Source organism: Pyrus communis, chromosome 15 (genome assembly GCF_041283825.1).
Source record: "Pyrus communis isolate YQ-2024b chromosome 15, ASM4128382v1, whole genome shotgun sequence".
NCBI classification, from domain to species: Eukaryota; Viridiplantae; Streptophyta; class Magnoliopsida; order Rosales; family Rosaceae; genus Pyrus; species Pyrus communis.
In genome coordinates, this window is record NC_142579.1 from 22,045,116 (window position 1) to 22,069,650 (window position 24,535).

At 37.3% G+C, this 24,535-nt stretch overlaps 3 protein-coding genes across 4 annotated transcripts; 2 read left to right on the forward strand and 1 right to left on the reverse strand.

Annotated features, from left to right (window-relative positions):
* The first annotated feature begins 1,224 nt into the window (after positions 1-1,224).
* LOC137734568 (uncharacterized) lies at positions 1,225-4,171 on the forward strand. Its single transcript, XM_068473809.2, has 7 exons — positions 1,225-1,543; positions 1,634-1,774; positions 2,315-2,413; positions 2,675-2,751; positions 3,046-3,154; positions 3,256-3,584; positions 3,839-4,171. The coding sequence occupies exons 1-7, from the start codon at positions 1,474-1,476 to the stop codon at positions 3,929-3,931; spliced, it is 918 nt and encodes a 305-aa protein (XP_068329910.1). The 5' UTR covers positions 1,225-1,473; the 3' UTR covers positions 3,932-4,171.
* A 529-nt stretch (positions 4,172-4,700) lies between these two features.
* On the reverse strand, positions 4,701-8,534 carry LOC137734553 (uncharacterized). Of its 2 annotated transcripts, none has more exons than XM_068473800.2 (7): positions 8,183-8,534; positions 7,031-7,268; positions 6,740-6,930; positions 6,317-6,552; positions 5,866-6,109; positions 5,630-5,737; positions 4,701-5,058 (listed from the first exon to the last, which is right to left on the reverse strand). In XM_068473800.2, the coding sequence occupies exons 1-7, from the start codon at positions 8,399-8,401 to the stop codon at positions 4,936-4,938; spliced, it is 1,359 nt and encodes a 452-aa protein (XP_068329901.2). In that variant the 5' UTR covers positions 8,402-8,534; the 3' UTR covers positions 4,701-4,935. The 2 variants fall into 2 exon arrangements, with proteins under 2 accessions (XP_068329901.2, XP_068329906.2); XM_068473805.2 differs by lacking the exon at positions 8,183-8,534 and adding an exon at positions 7,500-7,979.
* Positions 8,535-22,722: 14,188 nt separating this feature from the next.
* LOC137745614 (LOB domain-containing protein 37) lies at positions 22,723-24,173 on the forward strand. Its single transcript, XM_068485595.2, has 2 exons — positions 22,723-23,265; positions 23,348-24,173. The coding sequence occupies exons 1-2, from the start codon at positions 23,082-23,084 to the stop codon at positions 23,914-23,916; spliced, it is 753 nt and encodes a 250-aa protein (XP_068341696.2). The 5' UTR covers positions 22,723-23,081; the 3' UTR covers positions 23,917-24,173.
* The last annotated feature ends 362 nt before the right edge of the window (positions 24,174-24,535 follow it).

The window sequence follows — 24,535 nt, forward strand, 5'->3', positions numbered from 1 at the left end:
AATAACAACAAATGGAGCCCTTGACCATAAGACAAAAACAAATGGACCACACAAAACCTCTCAATTCTGGGTCAGTAGCAGTACACAACCAATATTCAACTATCGGACCACTCACACATGACCAGAAAATGCACTAGTCACACATTCATTCAATTTCTCACACACATGCGGAGATTCGGGAGTAGGATTCTCTCTCATTTTCTCTCTTTATATAAACGGTTATTATTAAGTTATGTTAACATTTTTGTTTAAATTTTGTATACAGAAAAAAAACAAAAAGAAAAATGGGGAAAGAAGGAGATGAGTAATAAGAGCAGTTCCACTGTGGGAAAGGCCCCCCAGGCAATACACTATGCTATCCACCTAGTGAACAGTAACTGCTTTTAATGAACAGTAATCGTCTTTTGCATCTCCACCGTTGCACTTCAATAACCCTGACAATAGGTAATAAAATATTAATATTTTTTTTATTCATAAAATAATACCAAGATAATTAAAAAAAGACAAAGAAAAGCAGCATCTCTCTCTGTTGAAACGAACACAAAGTAATCGACAAACGGCGGAAGCCACCGCCTGTGGCTCCTCTTCTTCTTCACCTTCTTCACCCTCGCATTCACCCTCACTCTCATTAGCACCACCATTCACCAAACCCTCCCCACCTCCTCCTTCACCCCCACATCCATACCCCCCCCTCTCGCCCGCCGTCAGCACCCCACATGTCCCCGCCGGAACTCACCTCCATATCCTCCGACCTCACCCACCTCTGTGCACCCAACTGCAATTTCCTCGTTTTCGGCCTCACCGGTCCAGAACCTGACAAAAAAAAAAATTAAAAAAAGGCGTCTGACGTCAGCTGACGTCAAAACCACCTTAGGCTCTCGGGCTGGCATGAATCCACCGCCCTGGCGCTCAAGCCTGCTCGGGCTCCCTCGCCAGCCTACGCTGGACTTCCTCCCTCGGGCAATCAGGCCCTGTGCTGAAGCCTGTCCATCGGGCAAAAGCTCCTACTGGAGCTGCTCTAAGGGAAGAGAGAATTCTACTCCAGATATCCGACCCAAAAACACACAAAAAATTCAGAGGGGTGACATGAGGAAAAGCGTGCACCTTTTTATCTCATCCTAGGCCGTACGAGCTCATTAAAAAAGTGTGCAGGGAGAAAGTGCAGGTCTTTCCCACGTGACCCGTTCTGTGGCTATAGTATACACGGAAAAGTCTCCGGCCGGCGGAATGGAATTCCACAACTGCTAAAATGGAAAGAAACAACATAATTAATTAATTAATTAAAAAAAAAAACGAAATAAAATCATCATCAGAGAGGGCATTTAACTCTAATTAATTATTAATGATTATCCTGGGAAGGGCAAAGAAATAAAAGACACCAGCAAAAGCGGGAAACTTGGAACCAGGCACGAGTCCCGCTCTCTCTCTCTAGGGTTTGAACTTTGAACGCAGAGCCGCCGTGTGGAAGCAGCCATGGACGATGTTAGGGCAAGCTCTGCTTGGGTCGCAAGCCATTCTTCTCATGTCCTCGTCGATTCTTCAGGTCTCTCCGCACTTTGTCAATGTTTCTCTAGTGTTGGTTATTGATTATTTTAATTGGGTTTTAATTTTTTAAATTTTTTTTTTTTTATAGGTATTGAGAAAGTGGCGGAGACGATAGATACAATTCCGAAGGTGGAATGGGATTTCGAAGGGATACACTATTTCGACAATGGACCTCTCACCGTTCAGTACCTCTTTGTGTTGGACGCTTTGAATTTCTGCTTTTGGCCTGGTATGTATCCATTTTTTCAAAATTTTAATTTGTTTTGTTGGAGCTCAAATTTTAGTGTATTTTCTTGTATTTTGTAGCTCAAATTTTGTTTTTGTTATTAGAATAATTCAAGAATAATGGTCAGTGAAACAGAGCACCTTATTAGATTAGAGAACAAGGAAAAAATAAACTTATTTACGAAAAAATGTTTTGGGTATTATACTTTTGCCCTTCCCATTCTTTTCTTTACCGAGCCAAGTTGCGAAATTCGGTTAGAAAAAATGTTCTCTATAAATGTGCTTGCCAGTTTTATCAAGATTTGAACTTTTCATGACAGTCAAACCAATACTTCAATGTGTGTATGTCTGCTGCTGCGTGGTTGTTGTAGAGCGGTTTTCATATGGTCGCTCGTGGAACCCTATGCCAGTTGCTGGCGGAAAGTGATCAATTATTTTATGGATTGAAGAGATTATATTCATATCAATGTTAGCAAATGCACTTTATTCACTATGTTTTCTAAGCTAAAATTGTTTCTTTATAATTTTTTCTTTTTCTTGACAGATAAGGACTTAAATTACGACAATTTGGCTGCCGGTCTGAAGGCAGCAATACAAAATGACAAATCTGTGTTTGATGCTGATCGTCTGCAGAAATACACCGGTACTCATCTTCTTGAACACATATCTCCATGTCTATAAAGATGTATTTTCACATGTACACACCAATTGTGATATATCTATCAAGTGTACTCCTTTGTTCCAATTGGTAGAAGGAAAATGACTGCCTCTACAGAATGTTAAATTTTTGGATGTGAAGCTGTGCTCTTGTGAACAAGTTTGGCAGTTTAAAAGTTCTAAACTCTGACTTAGGTGACACTCTTCTACTTGATAGTAATTTGATTAAAGAGGTTTATGTTATAAGGTCCTGAACTACGGGAGCTGTTGAAATGGCCAAGGTCACTACCCTTGGAGGACGAGAGAGTTCGTTTGTTACATGAGGTAAAATTTACCTTTACATTTACGGAAGCTTTTATTCTTACATTTTCTCTTATTCTCTTAAGAAATACCCTTCAAGTTTCTTTTTGTTTGATTTTTTTTTTTATTACTCTGGGTCTGTAACTATTAATTTCTCTTGAATTTATCAGTCTAAGCAGGAGACAATATACGTTGATGTTATTGATTATTTTTTTATTTAAAGAATCATCCCACCTCAATTGAAAATACACATACCGTTTTAGGAAAATGATGTATCCCTGTCAAATATTCAAAATATTGTTAACTATTGTGGCCTAGGTTGGGTTTGAACTGGAGAGAAGCTTTGATGGCAAGGCATCCAATCTTGTGGAGTCATGTGGAAAGTCAGCTGTTAAGCTTGTAGCTCTAGTTACTCGTCACTTTCCTGGTACATTTTAGGGTTTAAAGTCATTTTTGATAGCTGCAGAGTTTGTAGGGGTTATTCCCAAGGAAACAGGCATATTTATTGTAACTAATTAAACTTTCTAGGTTTCCGAGACCACTCAGTATACAAGGGCCACCAAGTATTTTTGTATAAAAGAGCTCAGATATTTGCAGCAGACTTATGGGGTGCATTTGGAGGCCAAGGATATGGAGAATTTTATGACATTGGCTCAATCACTATTATGGCGGACTATATTGTTCCAGCCGTGCTTCAACAGCTGGGTGTGCTGAAGTATAGTGCAACCCTTGCCAGCGCTATCAAGGCTAATAGTCAAATAGTTGCAGGCAGTGAGGAGGAAGTTGAACTGCGAGCTTGCTCCATATATGCTGTCGAGAAAATGAAGGAGTTGATCAGTATGAAATCAGGGAAGCAGGTATGGTTATTTTCAGTCGTGGTTGTAGTCTGTAATTTTTTGTATGTGAACATTTAAATTCTTCTTGTGGCTGCATTTAAGTAATAAAACATTCAGATTTTTTCTTTTGTCTGTATGTGTTCTGTTCTCACCAAAGTGAACTGTTGTTGGACCATGTTGTGCCTTTGCACTTGAAACTGTATCCTGCATCAGTTTTCGTTTCTTTATCATCTCTAACCAATCCCTTTGATTTACTAGTGGGGTTTTTTTTTCAGGTGCTGAGTATTGAGTTAGACCTTTGGCTTTGGTCTTTTGGCATTCAGTGTCCTGCTCTGCAACACCATCGAACCCTCTCTATATATTATTGAGTGCACTATATCTCAGCGTACACCTTTGCTATCTATGTCATTGGGAGGATGGAAAAATTTTGGCTTTGAAGTTTCTAGTTAGTCTTTGGATTAGTATGAAACTATTGCTGACATCCTATTTCCTATTCGAAGTGTTGCGGCTTCTATAATTTTGCATAGTTCAGCTAGTAATTGTTGAACAAATGAAGATCAAGAATGTTATCGTAACTAAATGATTTAGTATGTAGTTTCCGACTGAAATACTTTCTTTACTACGTGTCAATTTTTGTTGTGATTTTACTGAACATAAGAATTTTAATGCCTTGTGAATGTGGCAGCAGGCGTTTAGTAGTTTTTGTGATCAGAGAATTGCATTGCAGGATAAGAGATCTGGTTCAAATTGGTGCATGATTTTTGCTTATTTTTATCTTATGAACCCACTGATTCTCACTTGAAGTCCAATAGTAAACACTACTCCTGCACTCTACGTGTGTCTGTTCCTCAAATTGGTTTATATGCATTAAAAATTACCATCCATGTATAAACTTGTATCATGGCTCTGATCTACCTTGTGAAGATTAGTTCAATCTTGATATATATTGGCAGTTTAGAAGATGATTAGTGAAAATCAACTCTCAAATTATTGCCAATTTAAGTAGTGGATGGGTAAGAAGACTCAGCTGATGAGGAGCAGCAATAGCATGCTTGACATCAGACCGATGACGCAAGCATATTTTATGTATTAGTGCCTTGTTCAGATTTTCGAGGTCCAGTCTAAGCATTTACCTGCTGCTGCTATAATAGTTTTTCATTATTCAAACGTGAACTGACATGGGTTGAACTTTTTGCTGCATGATTTGTTCATGATCTTTTTACCCTATTACAATGTACCTGCACTGCTTACATAGAATGTAGATGATTTGCTTTGACAATTCAGTTCTACTTTCTATATATCCCAATACCTGCATAACTTAGTAGGAATGAAAAATAAAGGCCGAAATGGCGTTTATTTACTGAGCACTCAATTATGTTGCAGAGCTAGGGTTCCTTGTCGTTGGCAAATTTCCATCATAAGTACATTTTAGGACATCTGGTTTCCTCACTATCTGGGGACCGACAGGCACCTTGTTTGCTTTTGGGCGAATATCCTGTGCATTTAGGGAAAGTAATTTAAACATATCAATAGGCTTTACAACAAATCATTTCTGTTTATGAGTAATTTATTGTGAGCTTTGTTGTAGGAAAGCACATTGCCTCCATTATGCTTGTAGCCTTGGGTTAGTTACCTTGGTGTGCATATGAAAAAGTTTTTCATCAATTACGACTTCTACGGATAGCTTAGACCTTTCTGCTTGAGCATTAAGGTTGAGGGATCATCCAAGTTAAAGTAAAATATAAGTGTACTGTGTAATTAAGTTCTTATATTTTGTGATTGCTTTTGTTTTGACTAGACAAGCTCATTTTTGCTCCTTGAAACATGAATTTACTGTGAAAAAATTCAGGAGAGGACTCTTATTTATATTTGTATGTAGTATGCATGAATAGAATATAAGCTATTTCATTAAGCATCTAGATATGTAGCTATTGTAACTTCAGTCGTTTGAGTAGGTAGTGTAAAATAGCAACCTGTTGAAACTGGAAACATTTTGTGGATGGTAAAGTGGTAGTATTAGTATAGGGTAATATAAATCTTTAGGAGACTTGGCCAGATATAATTACCTGGTCAAAGATAGCTGTTGGGATTGCTAGGGTTGCAACAGCATTGGGAGAGTCAACTATACCGGAAATTCTTCCCTCACACGGGCAGCATGACAACAGAAGGTAGCTCTGATACGTGACAGATACTAGATCAGTAAGGAAGACTACAATAATATGAATCTTTCGTTGTCTCAGTGTATGCTTGTGATTGTGAGTTGTTGGGAATTGGTTATGTGATAAGGAAAGAAGTCGAAAACCTGTTCTTTGGAGTATCCAAATTTAGAGAGGTAGTCAATAGCATTGAGTACTGCACGCTTGTACGCTACAGTTGCATCTAGGTAATGCTGCTTCCCACTCTCATCAACACTGATGCCCTCAAATACCAACCACTCTGAGAATCTTGGCTCGACCGGGCCTATCTCAAAGATTGGGTTTACGTGAAGAGGTGTGGGCCCCATTGGTGTAAGGTATTCTTTCATTCCTCCCCTTATAATTTCGCACCTAATAATAGGATCATATAGGGTAAACTGTGAGCTGTATTACATATATGTGTGTGTATACTTATCTGTATGTGTCACATTTTGTTTTATGCCAAATTTGAATGTGAAAGTAGAAAGTTTAGCTATTATAACCAGCTCCTGCCTTTTCTCATGAAGCCTCTAGTTTGGCTGTAGTAAAAGTTTAAGAGATGAGATGTGAAATATTTACTTGAGCTCCAGGAATCCGCTCATCTCAATTGCCCCGCAGAATGCAATTTCTCCATCACCCTGGGAAAAGTGCATGTCACCAGTACTAAGATTTGCTCCTTCAACGAATACTGGAAGGTATACCTTTGAACCACGACTAAGATTTTTTATGTCACAATTGCCTCCATTTTCTCTTCCTGGAATGGTTCTTGCAGCCTCCATGGCGATCTTTTCCCATTCAGGAGTGCCCTCTTTGATCTATGTATAACCAGGACGTGTTAGTATAACAAGACAGCATGGTTATTGTGATATTGTCTCTGTGCAGTTGGCTGCAGAGTTTTACAATTCTTGTAGTATGCAGCAAAGCAATTATAAAAATTTAGTCGTGTTAGAGGTTCATTGTTATTTTGATAGCCTAAATTAAGTAGTTTTCAATGTCGCATACCCCTCCAAGGACGCAACCTTTTGTTGATGGTAGGTTAGCCAATGGTCGTTGATGCAAAACCTCACATAATTTCATAGTCTTGAGTCCATTTTCTTCAAGTTCCCTCTCCCTTTCATTCCATATTTTCAGAAGTTCCATTGATGGTGCTGTTCCAACTATTCCAGGGTGGGTTAGCCCTGGGAATCTCACTCCTGACATGCATATACAATACCATGTTAGTGACAGGAGTGCCCTACTGAATCTTTTAACAAGGTTACTGGCACGAGAAAAGGAAATAGGTTGAGGTTTCACCTGGTATGTGAGGCGAGTAGGCATATATCCCTTCGAAATACCAGATAGCTTTGGTTGCAGAAGGAAAATGGTCAGTCAGAAAACCCCCTCCATTTTCTCTGTCAAATGTCGCAGTGAAACCCCATTCATCTCCTGGGAGAGGACCCAAGTTGCATATCTCAACCACCAGAAGATCACCTGGCTGTGCTGGAATTCCATCAGTATCCGAAATTCTAATCGGCCCACTGAGGTAATGAACCTGCACAAGTTTGAAACATATTACTTTTACATTAATTTACCATTCTAGATGTTCTTGTTCTTCATACTATTGATTACATTATATACAAGTAGTGACTGATGATCTTGATAATTTGTAGACTCAAGATCTTAACTCGATCCTATATGTACCATGTTTTACCTGTTATGTGACTATATTGTTTAAAACTAAACGGTTTTAGTTTTTCTAACATAGGATACAATCCGTACTTACTGTTGAGAGGTCTATGGACTTTATATCTAGCGCAGAGTCATCATCTTTAATAGTACCTCCAGTCCAGTCTACCATCTCAATTCTAAAGACCTCACCGGTTTTAACCTCAGCCACGGGGGGTATGTCAGGGTGCCAACGGTTGTGAAGCGGTAGCTTTTGCTGCCACGGTTTTCTGCTCAGGTCTACTGGCACGACTAGTCTCGGAGTCCGGGGAGCCATAGATGAACTAGTGGAAGAACAGGGAGCATAGGGATGTAGGTTTTATACAATTAGGTCAACTCAATAGCATCTATTGTAGGAAAGAGGAAGGACGATGGTATCCTTACAATCGCTGGATGACAAATGGGGTGATATATTTTTCCAAAGGTCGGTCCCCAACTACCTTTCGAGTTTTCAGCATAGGACAAATACAACACAACAGTTTGCTATTTTTTTACTTGACTGACAAATCCAGCATTTAAATTTATTTCCCCAGAAACATGTAGATCTGGAATCATAATGTTTGAGGATGTTTGGTTGGAAAGGTAGAACTGCATGATACTCTGCACATACAATTCATGTCATTTTTTTCGCTTTTTCGAACCTTGCGGAACTTGGTTTTTGGTATTGCTCTTCCAAACTACATGGAACTCAGTAGAAGTGGAAAAGCTACAAAACACACGTGAATATGAAGGGGAACTTACAATGGAGGGATTGGAATGTTTGATGTCCTCTGCAGTGTACTCTTTGGTAATCCCACCACCACTGAAATCCACCATCTCGACCCGAAAAACCTCTCCAGCTGCCACTTCTGCCACTGGTGGTATGTCCGGGTGCCACCGGTTGTGAAGAGGAAGCTTCTGTTCCCATGGCTTCTTCTTCACGTCTATAGGCACAACCAGTCTCGGTCCATAAAAGGCCATGACTCAACGAGTCTCTCCGAGTTTCGCTCTTCTGATCTCTGTTGAATGCGATTGGGAAAGTTAAGGTGAAATTAGATGCAAGATTCCTTGTTGTGGATGAAATTATATGAAACTTTTCAAATTTCATATCAAGATTGAAATTTGACAGCCATGATAGGAACCACTTATTTGTCATTACATTTCTTTTTTTCCTTTAAGTGGATGGACCACTTGGAACTGATAGAGATTTTGTCACAGTTTCTTTTGAATATTTGTGCTCATAGTAGTGTGGAAAAAGTTGAGCCACTAGTTAAAGAATAATCCCCTGCACTCTACTTGGTTAATTTTGTTAGTGATCTTCATTTACATACAAACGTCGTACACTTTGATTTAACATCTAAAACGAAACTCTCGAATTTTTTAGTGCGCGATTAATTGTTAAATTCGATTATGTGTGTTAGACGTTGGTTCGTTCATGAATTTCCGGGTCCGGACGGGAATTTGCTAACTCAAGTTAACTTCTTAGCGGACCCCACAAATCGGAATCTTAAGGATATTGGTGCTATTTTGTTTATGATGACATGAGCTTTGGTTTGTTCTTATAGAGAGAAATTGTTGCTCTCTTTTACTTTGATGGCTGGTCCCAACTTCCAACAGCTGTTTTTGTAATTATTTCGTTAGGAATTTGGACTATGATGTGTAAACTACTGAGAATTGGGATTACTGGCATGATTAATTAGACGAAGAATCTCATCTTAATATTGGACATGTTACATCATCTTCAGGAGCATTGTCATCCTCAAATTCTATTACATCAAATTATTTAATTTTTGTTTAGAGTTTTTGCATGGTGCATGCCTCTTATCCGAGTGAGTGATATATAATAAAATGGTTTATTTATTGTGTCTATTACAACTTATTAATACGTGAAATATTAGATAAGACTTAATGGTAAATTGCATTCGCTACTTAGTACTACGATTTTAGTAGTATTGTTTTTCACTTGTAAGTGAGATATTATAAGTTTGATTATTGTGGATGGTAAGTTTGGTGAATTCTTATGGTTGGCCCGTTGTGTATCTAGTTTGCCAGATCTCTCACTCAGTGTGAACACTATCATTTAGTTATTAAAAAAAAAAATAGTAGACTGCATTCAAGTTTTGAGAATTTGTGTTTATCACCCATCATATAGGAGTGGGGTATGACCTACTAAACTCAAGGACTTAAGGTCATCTCCAACCGAAGAAGGGCCAGAGGGATCTCTTTAGCCTTATAGCCATTCAAGGAATTATATTTTAATGAACAGTGTCATACCATATTTCATACCATCTCCAATCCCGGGGGCCAAGGGGCCATAGGCCAAACATAATTTATTATTTCAATTTAAAGACTACAACAACTTAAATTTAAAAATTACAACTTAAATATTAAAGATTTCAACAACTTAAATTTAAAGACTATAATCATCATCATCATCATCATCATCATCTGCCATTGTAGGAGTGTAGTTGGATGTAAACAATTCTCGTTGGGCCATAATTTCCCTTTTTTTCTATCAAAATATGTCTTACTCATTGGAGTGTAATCCGAAGTGTTCATTTGCATGCTCCTATCATCCATCTCTTCTTGTATTTGTTTTGCCCGTTCTTCGTGCCCACGGTTCTTTTCTTCCGTGGCAAAGGCATTTTGCTCCGCCATTAATCGCAATGAGGCGACCATTTTCTGTTGAAAGGTGTAATCATCCTTTGCCTTGCCCTTTTCCTTCAATTTTCAGGCCTTGTTTCGTCTCATAGCCTTAGGTATGGAACCTTCACCCGAAGACGGATTTTCTACCCTTATTTCTTGAATGGAGGAGATCCATCTTCATCCCCATCTGCATTTGAGGATGCATTTCCGAATGGCATAGGACCAACTCTTTGTTGAGGTGGATCTTCAAATAACATCCACACTTTACAAATTTCCCAACAACCGTGATGACTAAAGGGTTTGGAGTTGTCCTTCATATACAATTCCTCCACTTGGCGTACCTAGAAAATATAATTACAAAAATTAAAGGAAATTAATTTATGAAATTAAATGTAATATAATTAAATATTTAAAATAAGTTGTGAAAACACTTACTTCATCGCAGTAATTGGCTTCGCTTTCATGTCTGCTTGCGGCCTTTAACATTGCTTGATGCCATTTATTCAAACTTGGATGAAGATGCTTTTTTCCATCTTGAAGAACAACTCTCGTGGTTTCGCGAATTCCGTGGAGAGGTGCATTTGTAGAACTCATTGTACTTTTTGGACGTATGAGTCCAAACACCTTCACTTGTTTGAGAACTCCCACTCACACTATTTTCTGAGACCCATCTATAAGTCCTGCAAATAGCTTCATCTTCTTTTCGGGTCCAAGCCTTACCTGTCATTGTAGATGTGGCCATTTGAAAAATTGAAAAAATTGAAGAAAAGATTATTGGAAGAGGTATGAGAATAGAATGTGAAGAATTGAAATAAAATGAAGTAAGATAGTATGGAATGTTGAAAATTATGTAAGAAATGGTGTAGGAATGACTTAGGTATTTATATGAAAGAAAATATAATTTTATTATTATACTTTTTTAAATTTTGTCTGGAAAAAAAAAAATTTCAAATCCAACGGTAACCTGGCGTCGGTTAGCCGTTGCTAGCTAGTGTCATGCTAATGCCAGGTAGTAGTTGGATTTGAACATTTGAGTAGGCCCGGGGCTGTCTGGCTGGCTCATTTGGGCCAACCGGTTGGCCTGATTTGGTGTTGTTGGCTCGGTGGGGCCCACGGACCCTTTGGCCTAGCCCTCAATTGAAGACGATTATTGTGTCATTTCGGACTATTTTTAGCCCTATAACCTTCTAGCCAGATCGATTAGAGATGACCTATGCGTGTTTAGTTTGACCTCAAAGTAAAGCGTGACACCAAATCTCTCACCCCCTTGACATATGTTTCATGCTCTGCTAAGCTTGACAATGGTATATTACATTGGTAGCAAGAATATTTGGTATGTGTACGGACTTGAATTTATTTTTCCAAATACCTTGTCTATCTACCCATGCAAAGTAAATAATTCACCAAATTATTTGTTATAATTAAGCAGTACTTTTTGTTTTGTTGTGACTGACCAGAGTCTACTGCTCCTTCTGTCTGAAGCAAGTTGGAGTTTCATTTTAAAATTAATGGAAAATATAGAGAGCAATTCAACTTCTTACAAGCTTTTGAATTGTTTGGTCTCTCACTAATAAAGGATTTTGTCCTCACATTTTCACACGACCCTTCACGTATGGTGAATTTTCAAGCCTAACAAGTAGACAATATAAATGGGATGACGCAAAGCACGTGTGGCCGTTGGCTTTATGGCCAACCTGCTCTAATACCATAAAGAAAATTAGGGTTCTACCATAAAACTAATTAGTAATATGAGGAGTAATCAAACCTCTTAAAAGCCCTTACAAAGTTATTCCTTACATTAATATGAGATTTTTTTACCTTCACATCCTCACATTGTTCTTACCTGCAAAGCCATTGATACAACTTCTGCACTTTTTTGCGGCTGACCCCACAAGTATGGCAACTTTGATTTCATTGATATGATCCTTTTTTTACCTTCATATCCTTACATTGTTCCTACCTGCAAAGCCATTGATCCAACTTCTTCACTATTTTGCAGTTGACCCCACTATTATGACAACTTTGATTATCAACTATTGTGGTAGTTTGTAGTTTCTTACTTATTGTGAATAAGTGAGGTCAAAGGTTTGTAATTCAAATTATTAAGGGCATTTACCGCATTTAAGACCTTATTTTCAATTCATCCTCCTCACTTTCGCAAACTAGCAGATGCACATTGAGATCAAGGTGATTTTAGGATCATTCGGTGTTCAAAAAATATACTTGTGAAGGTCTTTCAAGAGCCCTTCAAATTTTTGATATGGGTCCTTTTTGTGTCCATTTAGCGTTTGATGTAATGTATGTTAGGCTTATCTCAGCAGTACTCAACAGATTGTATCGAGAGCACCCAGCAAATTATCTCAATAACAATCATCATATTGCTTAGGCATATGTCAATATCTGTTGACATATGTGCTACATGGTTCGCGCAATATTTTTATTAAAAAACTTAGACCTTTAACACTAAGATCCTTAATGTCCAAATTTCTGAATCTGCCAATTCTTTCGCCTGGATAAAACAATTAAAAAAAAAGGTTAATTGGCTCCTCTAATCCTAATCTTAATAGTATCACATAATGTTGTAGCCTTTTGCCCTCAAACATTTCTCCAAAATCCAAATTTAAAGAACCCAATGCATTAAGTTTTCATAAACTGATGAAAAATATAAAAGGGGTTTTTCAACATTAGTCCTTACAAAAGATTAAAATTTAAAAAAAATCTGGTGCTAGATTACATATTCAATATAATTCCTTAAAATGTACTTTTATCAAAATGTGTATTCAATTTTTGTTATTTAATGTGTATTTTTATTTAATCTCTCCACATTAAATTTTAATTTTATTAATATGCACATTTTTAATTCTTTAATTATAAATGAACATAAATGAGAAAATATTAAAAGAAATTTGTGATACAAAAATATATAAATACATAAGTGTACAAAAATGATTATGCCGAAATATATAAAATTGACTTTTTTGTACCGAAATATATTATAATGAACCTAAATGTATGTACTGAAATGTATTATATTGAATTAATGTACCTAAATGTCAATACCGAAATGTATGTACCACAATGTACGTACCAAAATGTATGTACCAAAATATAGTAATTGCTAAAAGTCAATACTCAAATGTGTGTACCAAAATGTACATACCGAAATGTATTATACTGAATTAATGTACCTATATGTTTATATCAATGGATATACCGAAATATTCAAATGTATTAATGTACCTAAATGAAGAACATACAAATTGTTATCGGAACATATATTATAAAAAATGAATTGCCTAAATGTAGACATTAAAATATATTATGATGAATGAAATAAAAATTAAATTTAAATGTAATTAGTACATTAAAATAAAACATCAAAATATAACTAATAAATGAGATGATTAAATGTACTAGGGACTAAAATTGGATTTTAATCTTGCACAAGATTATAGTCTAAAACTCATCCTTTTTAAGGATTAAAATGAAATTTTCTAAATATAAAATTACCAAATGCATGGCAGCATAAGTTCAGCTAGCAATTGTTGAACAAATGAAGATTAAGAATGTTATAGTAACTAAATGATTTAGTATGCTGTTTCCGACTGAAATACTTTCTTTACCACGTGTCAATTTTTTTGTGATTCTACTGAACATATGAATTTTAATGCCTTTTAATTGTGGCAGCAGGCGTTTAGTAGTTTGTAGTTTCTTACTTATTGTGAATACGTGAAGTCAAAGAGTTTGTAACTCAAATTATTAAAGGCATTTACCATATGTAAGATCTTCTGTTCAATTCATTCTTCTCATTTTCGCACATTAGTAGATGCATATTGGGACCAAGATGGTTTTAGGATCATCCGGTGTCCAAAAAATATACTTGTGAGGATTTTTGAAAACCCTTCGAATATTTGATATGAGTTCTTTTTGTGCACACCAAGCATTTGATGTAATACATGCTAGACATATCTTGGCAGTACTCAACAATTTGCGTCGAGAGCACCCAGCAAATTCTCTTGATAACGATCATCATATTGCTTCAACATATGTCAATATCTATTGGCATAAGTTCAACATGGTTCGTGCAATGTTTCTATCAAAAAACTTGGACCTTTAACATTAAGATTCCCAACGTCTAAATTTCTGGACCCGCCATTGCTTTCGCATGGATAAAACAATAAGAAAAAGGTTAATTGGCTCCTTTAATCCTAATCTTAATGGTATCACATAATGTTGTAGCCTTTACGCTCAAACATTTCTCCAAAATCCAAATTTAAAGAACCCAATGCATTAAGTTTTCATAAACTGATGACAAATATTAAATTATCAAATGCATGGTAGCATAAGCTTGAATTTGCTGTTATATCTTTAAGTCGATAACTCAAAATGTCTTATACCACCAAAAGTCTAATTTGAGTTAAAAGGGTTTAATTTCAGGTACCCAAATTAACATGTAGATTCTTTCGACTCATAGGAGAGAAAAAGAATTCATGCAAACGGGACATTATTTTAAGATAACATCACCGTCACATGGTAAATTAAATTGCACGATAATTTGTTACGCTAAAATTATTTTGTATCCGATGTCTGACCTCCATCCAAAGGAGTCTAGTCATTTCATTAAAGTTTGTACTTACATAGATAGGATCAAGTGATACATAAATACAAAAGTGCATCGTGAAATGCAGAACTTTCATATGTGACCAAATACCATCACATTGACATTCAGGTATAATAATTTTCTTGACTTGTTAAAAAGTAGCATAACCTGTTAACCTTCTCGCTAACCTCTACCTCCTCTTATTTTTGTTTGCTTTGTTTTGGGTCAAGCCTTTGCTTCCTCAAGGCTTGAGTTACGTGTGTTGTTTGCAATGTTGCAGTGCAGGAGTAATATACGTCAGGCTCGAAAGTGACCTCCTATTCCATGCGCATGGCTCAGGAGAGGAGGAAAGTCAATCAATTGCCCAAAACAACACATTTTATATAGATAGATTACGTAGTACGCATTTATTGTAATGAGATGTTTCAGACTAATAATATATTGTTAAGTGTAAGATTTTAACGTTTTAAATCAGTAATATATTATAAAGTGTAAAATTGTATATACAATAATAATATATTATTAAATTGAGATTCTATGAAATAGTGAATTCATTTTCGGAAAAGGATCCTCGTCAGATTCATTTTCTGAGAATCCTAAGGATCCAGCAATTGTATCTGTTCATCGTATATCGTGCGATCAGAAATTATTTAAAATTTAATTATAAATAGTACCTAATGAAAATTGATAGCACGATATATGATAAACGAATATATTTGTCAGATCTTTAGAATTCGTAAAAAAAAGAATCCGACCAGAATCATTTTCCTTCGTTTTAAACAAGTTATCTCACGTTACAAAGGCAAAATATGAAGTGATTGCTTTTATTTATTTGTGATAATCTTGTGTTTGAACACGTTGTGGTTTGGTTGAAAATTGTCAGCACCTGCAAGTTGGAGGGCGACGTGCCTGGCGCTAGGGATAAGAACGCCACGTCTCACCAGAGTAGGACACTCCTACTATTTCCTCCTAATTCTTCTCTTTTCAACAGCGCTTTCTTTCACCCTTACCAATAACGATTGGATGGATTTATATCTGAAATCACTGTTTAAGACGCTCTCATTTTTGTTTCACTTTTCTTAATCGCTTCCTTTCTTTTAACACTTATTAAAGAAAGAATGACTCGTTTATCAAGCAGTGTTTAAATTAAGACATCTCGTGTGCCCCAGCCTCCAAATTTTTCCAGCTATAGGTGACTGTCATTGATGATTGATACCTTTGGCGTGAGAGAAACCGCCCCACGAGGTTTGTTCACTAAGACAGTTCTTATACATTGAGTGAGAAAAATTTTATATTTTTATGAGATGTTATGAATAATTTGTTATCGGCCATCTATACCTTTTATTTTCACTAATTATGCAAAGCATTTCATCAGGATCGTTTGATTATGTCAGTAATCACATTAAGTGAGGCTAGCGGTTTGTTTGTGAGAGGAGTTTGACAAGACGAGTGACTTGAGCACCATTTATTGTTCGTCTCCTATGATGCAATGCACTTCGACAAAACGTTTTGATTAAAACCATTCTTACACCGAGTAAGATCAATTGGAGATTGAGAGAAACCAAATAAATCAAACGCTTTTTGAGATGTGTCCCAACAATTGACGTCATCAAACACTAGTACTTAAATTTCATTCCTTTGATGCAATGCAATATCGGTCGGAAATTGTAGGTGTAATGAACATCTCAGTATCCGTATATGGTGCTACTTAGTAAAGAGTTTAGTGGTATTTATTTTTACTTGTAAATGAGGTTTTAGGTTCGATTTTTACCAAAGATGAATTTGAATCACATTATTGTTCGCCTATTGTGAGGGTATGCTCACCTCCTCTCTCTTAGTGTAGATAATATCGTTTGTTCAAAAAATGTATTTATATGGTGTAAAGGGTATTCCTTATGGAGGCAGATTCTTTGCCCTTCCATTTTTCGTGCCCTTTTGTTTTGTGTGGTCACGATTAAGCCATGTTAATATTTTATAATTTTTTTTTATAAAGATAATAAGACAAAAATGAATAGTAATATAAAATGTTAACGTGACTTAACCTTTACCACACAAACAAGAATACACGGAAAGTTACTGGAAATGGGAAGGTAGAAAATCCGCCTCCGTTGGTCGTTTAGGTAGTTCCTTATGGAAAATGCATGCCTTGTGCAGTTGCCTTATGCCTGCAGTACTACTAGAACCATCTGGTGCCACTTTTTTAGGCTAATCATACTCTTATTCATCATAGTAATGATAGAAATATCATTTTTTTATTTTTTTATAAATAATATTATCTAGGTTAAAGGAAATAATGAGTTTAGCTTCACAATGGATTAACAAAAATATGGTTCAAATTCGATTTTGGCGAGTATCGAACTTAAAATCTCTTACTTACAAGTGAAAGAATATCATTAGATCATAATATTAAATGACAAAAATATCATATTTTTTTATCATGATTACATTCAATTAGATAATTAATAAAAAAATGTACACATCACTTACTGTATTACACGATTCGCAAACATGGTTTGAAAATATAATCTTTCTAATAATTTTATATTCATAATGGACTATTTATTAATTACCAGCTCAGTTATGCAGAGTTTTCAAGAACACTGCAGATATTTTGTGCAGAAAAATGTTTCATAAAAAGATACGTATCTCGATTCAGGACAAAATTAAATTGATCATTTTGTTGGTAACTAGAACTGGATTTTGTGCCATAAAGATACTAAATAAATTGTGGTTTGTGCTGTTGTGATGCCCAAAGGACCAAAGCTATGGGATGAAGAAATTTTTCAGTGTAATCAGAATATGAGATGGTATATCATATATTATTATAAAAATAGTGAGATGTATGCATTAAAAAGTTAATAACTTAAAAAATACAATTTTCTAATACTTATAGAAACATGTGATATACTACTTGTGTTCCGATCATAATGAAAATTTTCCCCGTACCGTGTATCCAAGTCTCAATGAAAGTTTTTGCACTTTTCTTATGGGCGAATTTAGTTGTAATTTGAAATTTAGAATTAACTTTGCTGCTCTGGTGATGAGGAGGGGTTCCTTCTTAAGATGCCGTGGTTATGATTCATGAAATTTTATGCTTATATATGATCAAAATTATTCATATTATAAAGGACTATGTAAATATCATTTTTACAAATAATTAATAAAAATGAAATATGAAATCTTTTAATCATTAAACTGTATAAAAACAAAAGAAATTGTTATTGAAATTTCAAAAATTTCATTTTGCACTCCAAACATTCTATAATTAAAAAGAAAAATATACTTGTGAGGAATATATAATGAGATTTTTGGAGTGCTAATAATAATTTCCAAAACAAATGGTCAAATAAGATAAAAGCATTACGAGTCGTTTATCTATTTGTTGTAGTTGACTAACTAATCGATCTCATTTTAAATTGATTTTTACAAAAATAAGCTTTATAAGTGATTTATAATATGAACGGTTCCAATCATAAATATAAAATTTCGTAAAACAAGTCACAATGTATATTGAGGAGGAACTCAATCTAAAGGAGCCAAATTTTTTTTCGTTGAATTTGACCAATTATAAAAAAAACAAAAAAATATTAATTCTACTGGAAAGTTTTGTTATGGATACGAGGGTTCGTTATGTCTCAAGTTAATGCCAAGATTTTAGAAAGACGAGCGTGCAACTTGATAAGCTTTGTATGTAAGATCCCACATCGCCCAGAGGAGTGGATCCTATAAGCCTTATATGTATATTCTTATCTCTACCTAGCATGAGGCCTTTTGGGAGCTCACTGGCTTCGGGTTCCATCAGAACTCTGAAGTTAAGCGAGTAGCGCACGAGAGCAATCCCATGATGGGTGACCCACTGGGAATTTCTCATGTGAGTTCCTAGAAACAGAACCGTGAGGGCGTGGTAGAGGCCAAAGTGGACAATATCGTGCTATGGTGAAGTCGAGCCCGGGATGTGATGGGGGCTCGGGTCCAGATGTGACAATTTGGTATCAGGGCCAAGTTTTGATCCTGGGACCTGTGGGCCTGTTGACCTGTGCAGCCCCAACAAAACCCGGTTTCAACCTGGTTTGATTTCGGCCCCTTTTTGCAATTTTTCTGTTGAACAACCACCATTTACTTCTTGCAATCTCTTCCACTACCTCCCCACTACCTTTCTCACCCAAGATTGAAGGGTTTTAGGTCCAAAACCATGTAAAACTGTGTAGCTGACCCATGGAGTATTGACGGCGATTTCGCCGTTTCGGTGAGTTTCACCACCCACCATCACACTGTAAGATCCCACATCGTTTAGGGGAGTGGATCCTGTAAGCCTTATATGTATTTTCCCATCTTTACCTAGCACGAGGCCTTTTGAGAGCTCACTGGCTTCGAGTTCCATCAGAACTCCGAAGTTAAGCGAGTAGCGCTCGAGAGCCATCCCATGATGGGTGACCAACTGGAAAGTTCTCTTGTGAGTTCCTAGAAACAAAATCATGAGGGCGTGGTAGGGGCCCAAAGCGGACAATATCATGCTACGGTAGAGTCGAGCCGGGGATGTGACAATTTGGTATCAGAGCCAACCTTGGCCGGATGTGTGTCGACGAAGAAGTGGGGCCCCTAAGGGGGTGGATTGTAACATCCCACATCACCTAGGGGAGTGAATCCTATAAGCCTTATATGTATATTCCCATCTCTACCTAGCACGAGGCCTTTTAGGAGCTCATTGGCTTCAGGCTCCGTAGGAACTCCAAAGTTAAGCAAGTTTGCGTGAGAGCAATCCCATCATAGGTGACCCATTAGGAAGTTCTCGTGTGAGTTTCTAGAAACAAAACCGTGAGGGCGTGGTCGGGGCCCAAAGCGGACAATATCGTGCTACGGTAGAGTCGAGCTGGGGATGTGGTGGGGGCCCGAGTCGGGATGCGACAATTTGGTATCAGAGCCAATCCTTGGTTGAAAATGTGCCGACGAGGACGTCGGGCCCCTAAGGGGGGTGGATTGTAAGATCCCACATCGCCCAAGGGAGTGAATCCTATAAGCCTATATGTATATTCTCATCTCTACTTAGCACAAGGCATTTTGGGAGCTCACTAGTTTCAGGTTCCATCGGAACTCCGAAGTTAAGCGAGTAGTGCACGAGAGCAATCCCATGATAGGTGACCTACTGGGAAGCTCTCATGTGAGTTCCTAGAAACAAAACCGTGAGGGCATGGTAGGGGCCCAAAGCAATCCCATGATAGGTGACCTACTGGGAAGCTCTCATGTGAGTTCCTAGAAACAAAACCGTGAGGGCATGGTAGGGGCCCAAAGCAGACAATATCGTGCTACGGTGGAGTCGAGCCGGGATGTGGTGGGGGCCCGAGTCGGGATGTGACATTGTAGGTCCATGCATGCCTACCATCAATATCATCGATATTGTTCCAACTTAACCACCTATTACTAGGTATTGGTTTTCTCACAAAATGTCTAAGTGATACTAGGGGTGAAAATTTTCATATATTAATTGTATATTATTTTATCACTAACACTGACGTGAGATCCTCGTGTGAGTTCTTAGAAACAAAACCGTGAGGGCGTGGTAGTGGTCCAAAGCAGACAATATTGTGCTACGGTAGAGTCGAGCCTGGTATGTGGTGGGGGCCTGAGTCGGGATATGACATTGTAGGTCCATGCATGTCTACCATCAATATCATCGATATTGTTCTAACTTAACCACCTATTGCTAGGTATTGATTTTCTCACAAAATATCTAAGTGATATTAATTGTATATTATTTTATCACTAACACTGTCGTGAGATCCTGTTCTGGAACACAACCAACTCAGAGTAATTAAAGAAGCGGAACTCTTGCATTATTCAGCTTTTATAATCCCAAGTATTGTAACTACTTGTTTAAACCGTGAAGGACTAAATTTTCCGTCATTCACAAGTCAATTAGATGCTTTCTTCTTCCAAATGAAATGAACCATTTTTATTCTTAATATTTTAAGGAGAGAATTATTATTATATATGATGCTGTTCCTTTTTAGAGGCTGCGGCGATGATGTAAGAAGGCACCGCGATTCCAAGAGAACAAAAGTGAATTACAAGACAACATATAAGTGAACATACAAAATTGAAAGTTTGTTTTGATTATTTATTCGTAATTATTATAAATTATGGAATAAGTGTAAGCCTTGAGTAATTAGGTTCTTTAAGATAAAACTCTACACCTAAAAATGACAGTGTGATGAACTTAATATTTAAGGAAAATTGGAGCGATGATATAAACATCATGAACGATCAATATTCAACCTAAAGAGAAAAGTGAACATGCATAAAATTTGGTGTTTTTTTCTCAGCATTTATATCAATTTATGGGGCATTTTCACACTCTATCGTTATGCGTAAGTTTATTGTTGAGACAATCGATGTGCTTCCATAAAATACTTAATTAGCGATGCCCAAATCCGCTTGATTAATTATATTAGGTTAAATAAGAACAACATGACTTTTAAAAATGTGGATGAAAGAAAAGGTTAAAAAATCTTGAGAGAATCTAAAACATATGCACCTCCTTCCATGTTACTCCATGTTTGGTAGCGTGACACAAAATATGGACAATATATATGTATTTCCAACATTAATCAATAAAAAAACATAATTAAAAATAAAAAATGAAGACGAACCCTGAGTGCTGACTTGTCCCCCATACCACCCCCACCCAGGCAATGGCTTACATGGTTAAATTTGATTGCACCTCAGGCTCAGAACCTCATCCCCATTATTCTTTCACTCATTTAAGCTTTCAAAAACTCCTCGAAATCCTAAGCAAAGCCCTCAATGGTTAATCCCTTTATAAAACATTACCATATTCCCTTATTGGACCTTTCCCCTCCCCACTGTCAAATGCCATATAGTATTACTTTATAGATAGGCAATATATAATCATTTTCCCTTACCAACGAATGGCTATAGTATTAGTATGCTTAAATATTAGCCCTACATATGCTTATATATATATATATATATATATATAAATAATATTATAAAGATTTGAGTAAAATGTCTTGCTTTCTGATTGCAAATCATAATTTGACATGCAATCTAAACTTTTATTTTATGTTTTAAGCTAGTTATTTGTGTGTTTGTATAAAATGTCTCGCTTTCTGAGTAAAATGTCTTGCTTTCTGATTGAAAAATGCAATTTACAATTATTTGTATGATTCATAGGTAATGACTAAAACTATGTTTTGCAAGTAAAAAGCTGAGCAATTTTCTTTTAGTTGTGTATGTTGACAATAACGAGTGGAAGATGACCACACTGTAACTGTTAAAACAAAGAAAAATGTTAGAAAGACTATGTTTTAGTATCATATTTGTGTATTATATGATGTGGAAAGTTATGTATATACAAGCCATTTAAGAGAAGGAATCTCTATTAAAAAAAAAGTGGGGACTCATTGTGCAGCCCACTCTACATCAAATTTTAACGATCCAAACCGTCTATTTCGTAAGTCTCAATCATAAATCATCCTTGAAAAACATTCAATTCAATCTGCAACAATTTGCCTATTTAATTATCATGATGAAATTTTAATATTTATTAGAGAACAAAGTGTTGATCAATATCCTTGAACTCAATTAAATACCTCAAACATTTCCGATTTGGCTAATATTTTGTAAGGATGATCTATATGATGCAACTTGCAAAAGGGACAATTTAGATCGTTAAAGTTTGATGTGGTGTGAGCCCAACAACTAATTCGATATTTTTTCTTAAAGACTTCTTATGTATATATGTCACATCAACTAATGAATTTATTTTCTTAAATATTTGTAATATACATCACTTGTGACTTCATATTGTACCCAAATATAATATAAAGATGTGATCTTCCTAAGTTCACTCCAAAACGAAAGCATCTAAACCAAATTTACCATACATTCTTATATGATTTGATTTATTTTGTGAGTGACGCAACGCAACCCTCCAATGCAAGTGGAAGATTAAAAAACGAAAAGCCAGGGAGCAAAGGGCCACAAAGGGGCAAAATAAATGAGATGAAAAGGAAAGCAGCTTGTAGCTATTACCCCATATCCAATCCCATCAAATATAATCCACATTCCACTATCCAGTGTTCCCACAGTCAAAAGCAAAGAATCCAACGGTGGAGGAACATCCTGCGCGGAAACACGGAGCCGCTCTCGCCCAACTCCTTGGAATCTCCTCATCTCTCTCTCCAGTCTCCACACCCAGACCCAAACACTCCCACTTCTCAACACACCCATCTCCGTCTCTCTCCTCTATTTATATCACCCTCCCCAGGCCTCCTTGGCCAGCTTAGCTTAATTTTCCCCTGCGCTCTCTCTCTCTCTCTCCTTCCTTTGCTTGGACTGAAAGCAATCTCATGTAATTCTGACTGATTCATTTCCACAACAACAAGGATTGTTATCATGAGTTGCAACGGCTGTCGAGTTCTCCGAAAGGGCTGCAGCGACTCCTGCATGCTCCGCCCCTGCCTCCAGTGGATCGAAACCCCCGAAGCCCAAGGCCACGCCACTGTCTTCGTCGCCAAGTTCTTCGGCCGTGCCGGCCTCATGTCCTTCATCTCCGCCGTCCCCGATTCCCAACGTCCGGGTTCGTGATTATTCCGATTGTACCCTTCGTTTTCACGACTAGTTTTCCCATTTTTTTGTTTCTGATTTTTGTTTGTTTTCAGTTCTGTTTCAGTCCCTGTTATTTGAAGCCTGCGGCCGTACGATCAACCCGGTCAACGGAGCAGTTGGGCTGCTCTGGACCGGCAACTGGCACGTTTGCCAGGCTGCCGTTGAGACCGTCCTCCGCGGCGGTACGCTCCGGCCGATTCCCGAGCTCCTCGGCGGAGCGTCCACTCCCGACGAGGCCTCCGAGGCCGATGTCGGCGGCGTCACTATCTCTACGGAGATGTGGAGGCTTCGAGATCTGAGTCACAACTCCGGTTCCTCCTCCCGGTTCACCAGCTCCCGGTCCGCCAGGGCCTCCTCGCCGAAACGCAAGCGATCCGCCGCGGCCGACGAGTCCTTCACCAAGTTACTTCAGCTCCAGCAACACGCGGATCTGGATCTCCGGTTGACCCCGACCCCGTCTTTCAAACCCATGCCCAAACCGGAGACCCGACGACCCGGAACCCCGTCCATGAACTCGGATGAGTCCGGCGTCACCACGTGCTTCGAGAGTGGGTTCGAAGATCAACACCCGTACTCTTACGCCGTCGGAACGGAGAGAAAGCTACTCAACTTGTTCCCCTGAGGAATTTTCCCCCTTCCGCCAATTTTTTGTTGGTGAATCCGACGCGGCTATATACTCTCTCTCTCTTCTGTAATATCCCTAGTTTCATCTCTTTGGGGGTTTTCCCGGAATCCATGTCCGGCGAGTTTTTGATGATCTCCGACGGAGGATTTCTCTCTTCTTCTTTGTTGTTGTTACTGTTTATAGAGTTAAAAAAGAGAGAGAAAATTGAGAGTTTGTGTGACATTAATAAATATATAAATAATTAATGGTATTTATATCTTCTTCTTGTTTTTACAATTTTGTGTAGTTTTTGTATCCAATTTGGCTTCTATTTTCAGATTTTTTTTTTTTTTTGTTAAATAAATATTTATATTAACAGGGCAAAGCCCAAAGAGAACATGGAAAGCCGAGAGAAACTCTCACGGTACCAAAAAAACAATGGGGAAACAACCCCGAAACAAAGCCTGCATATAATGAGTTAGACCAAACCCTACTACCCATTAATTACTACCCTTGAATTTTACCAACCCTTCTAGGTCTCTCCTTTGATTTCAACCTCTCTTTGCTCCACTAATATAATTAGCGAAATCTTGGAGCGATAGTGGGTTGAAGAGACTCATAATATTCACGAATACAA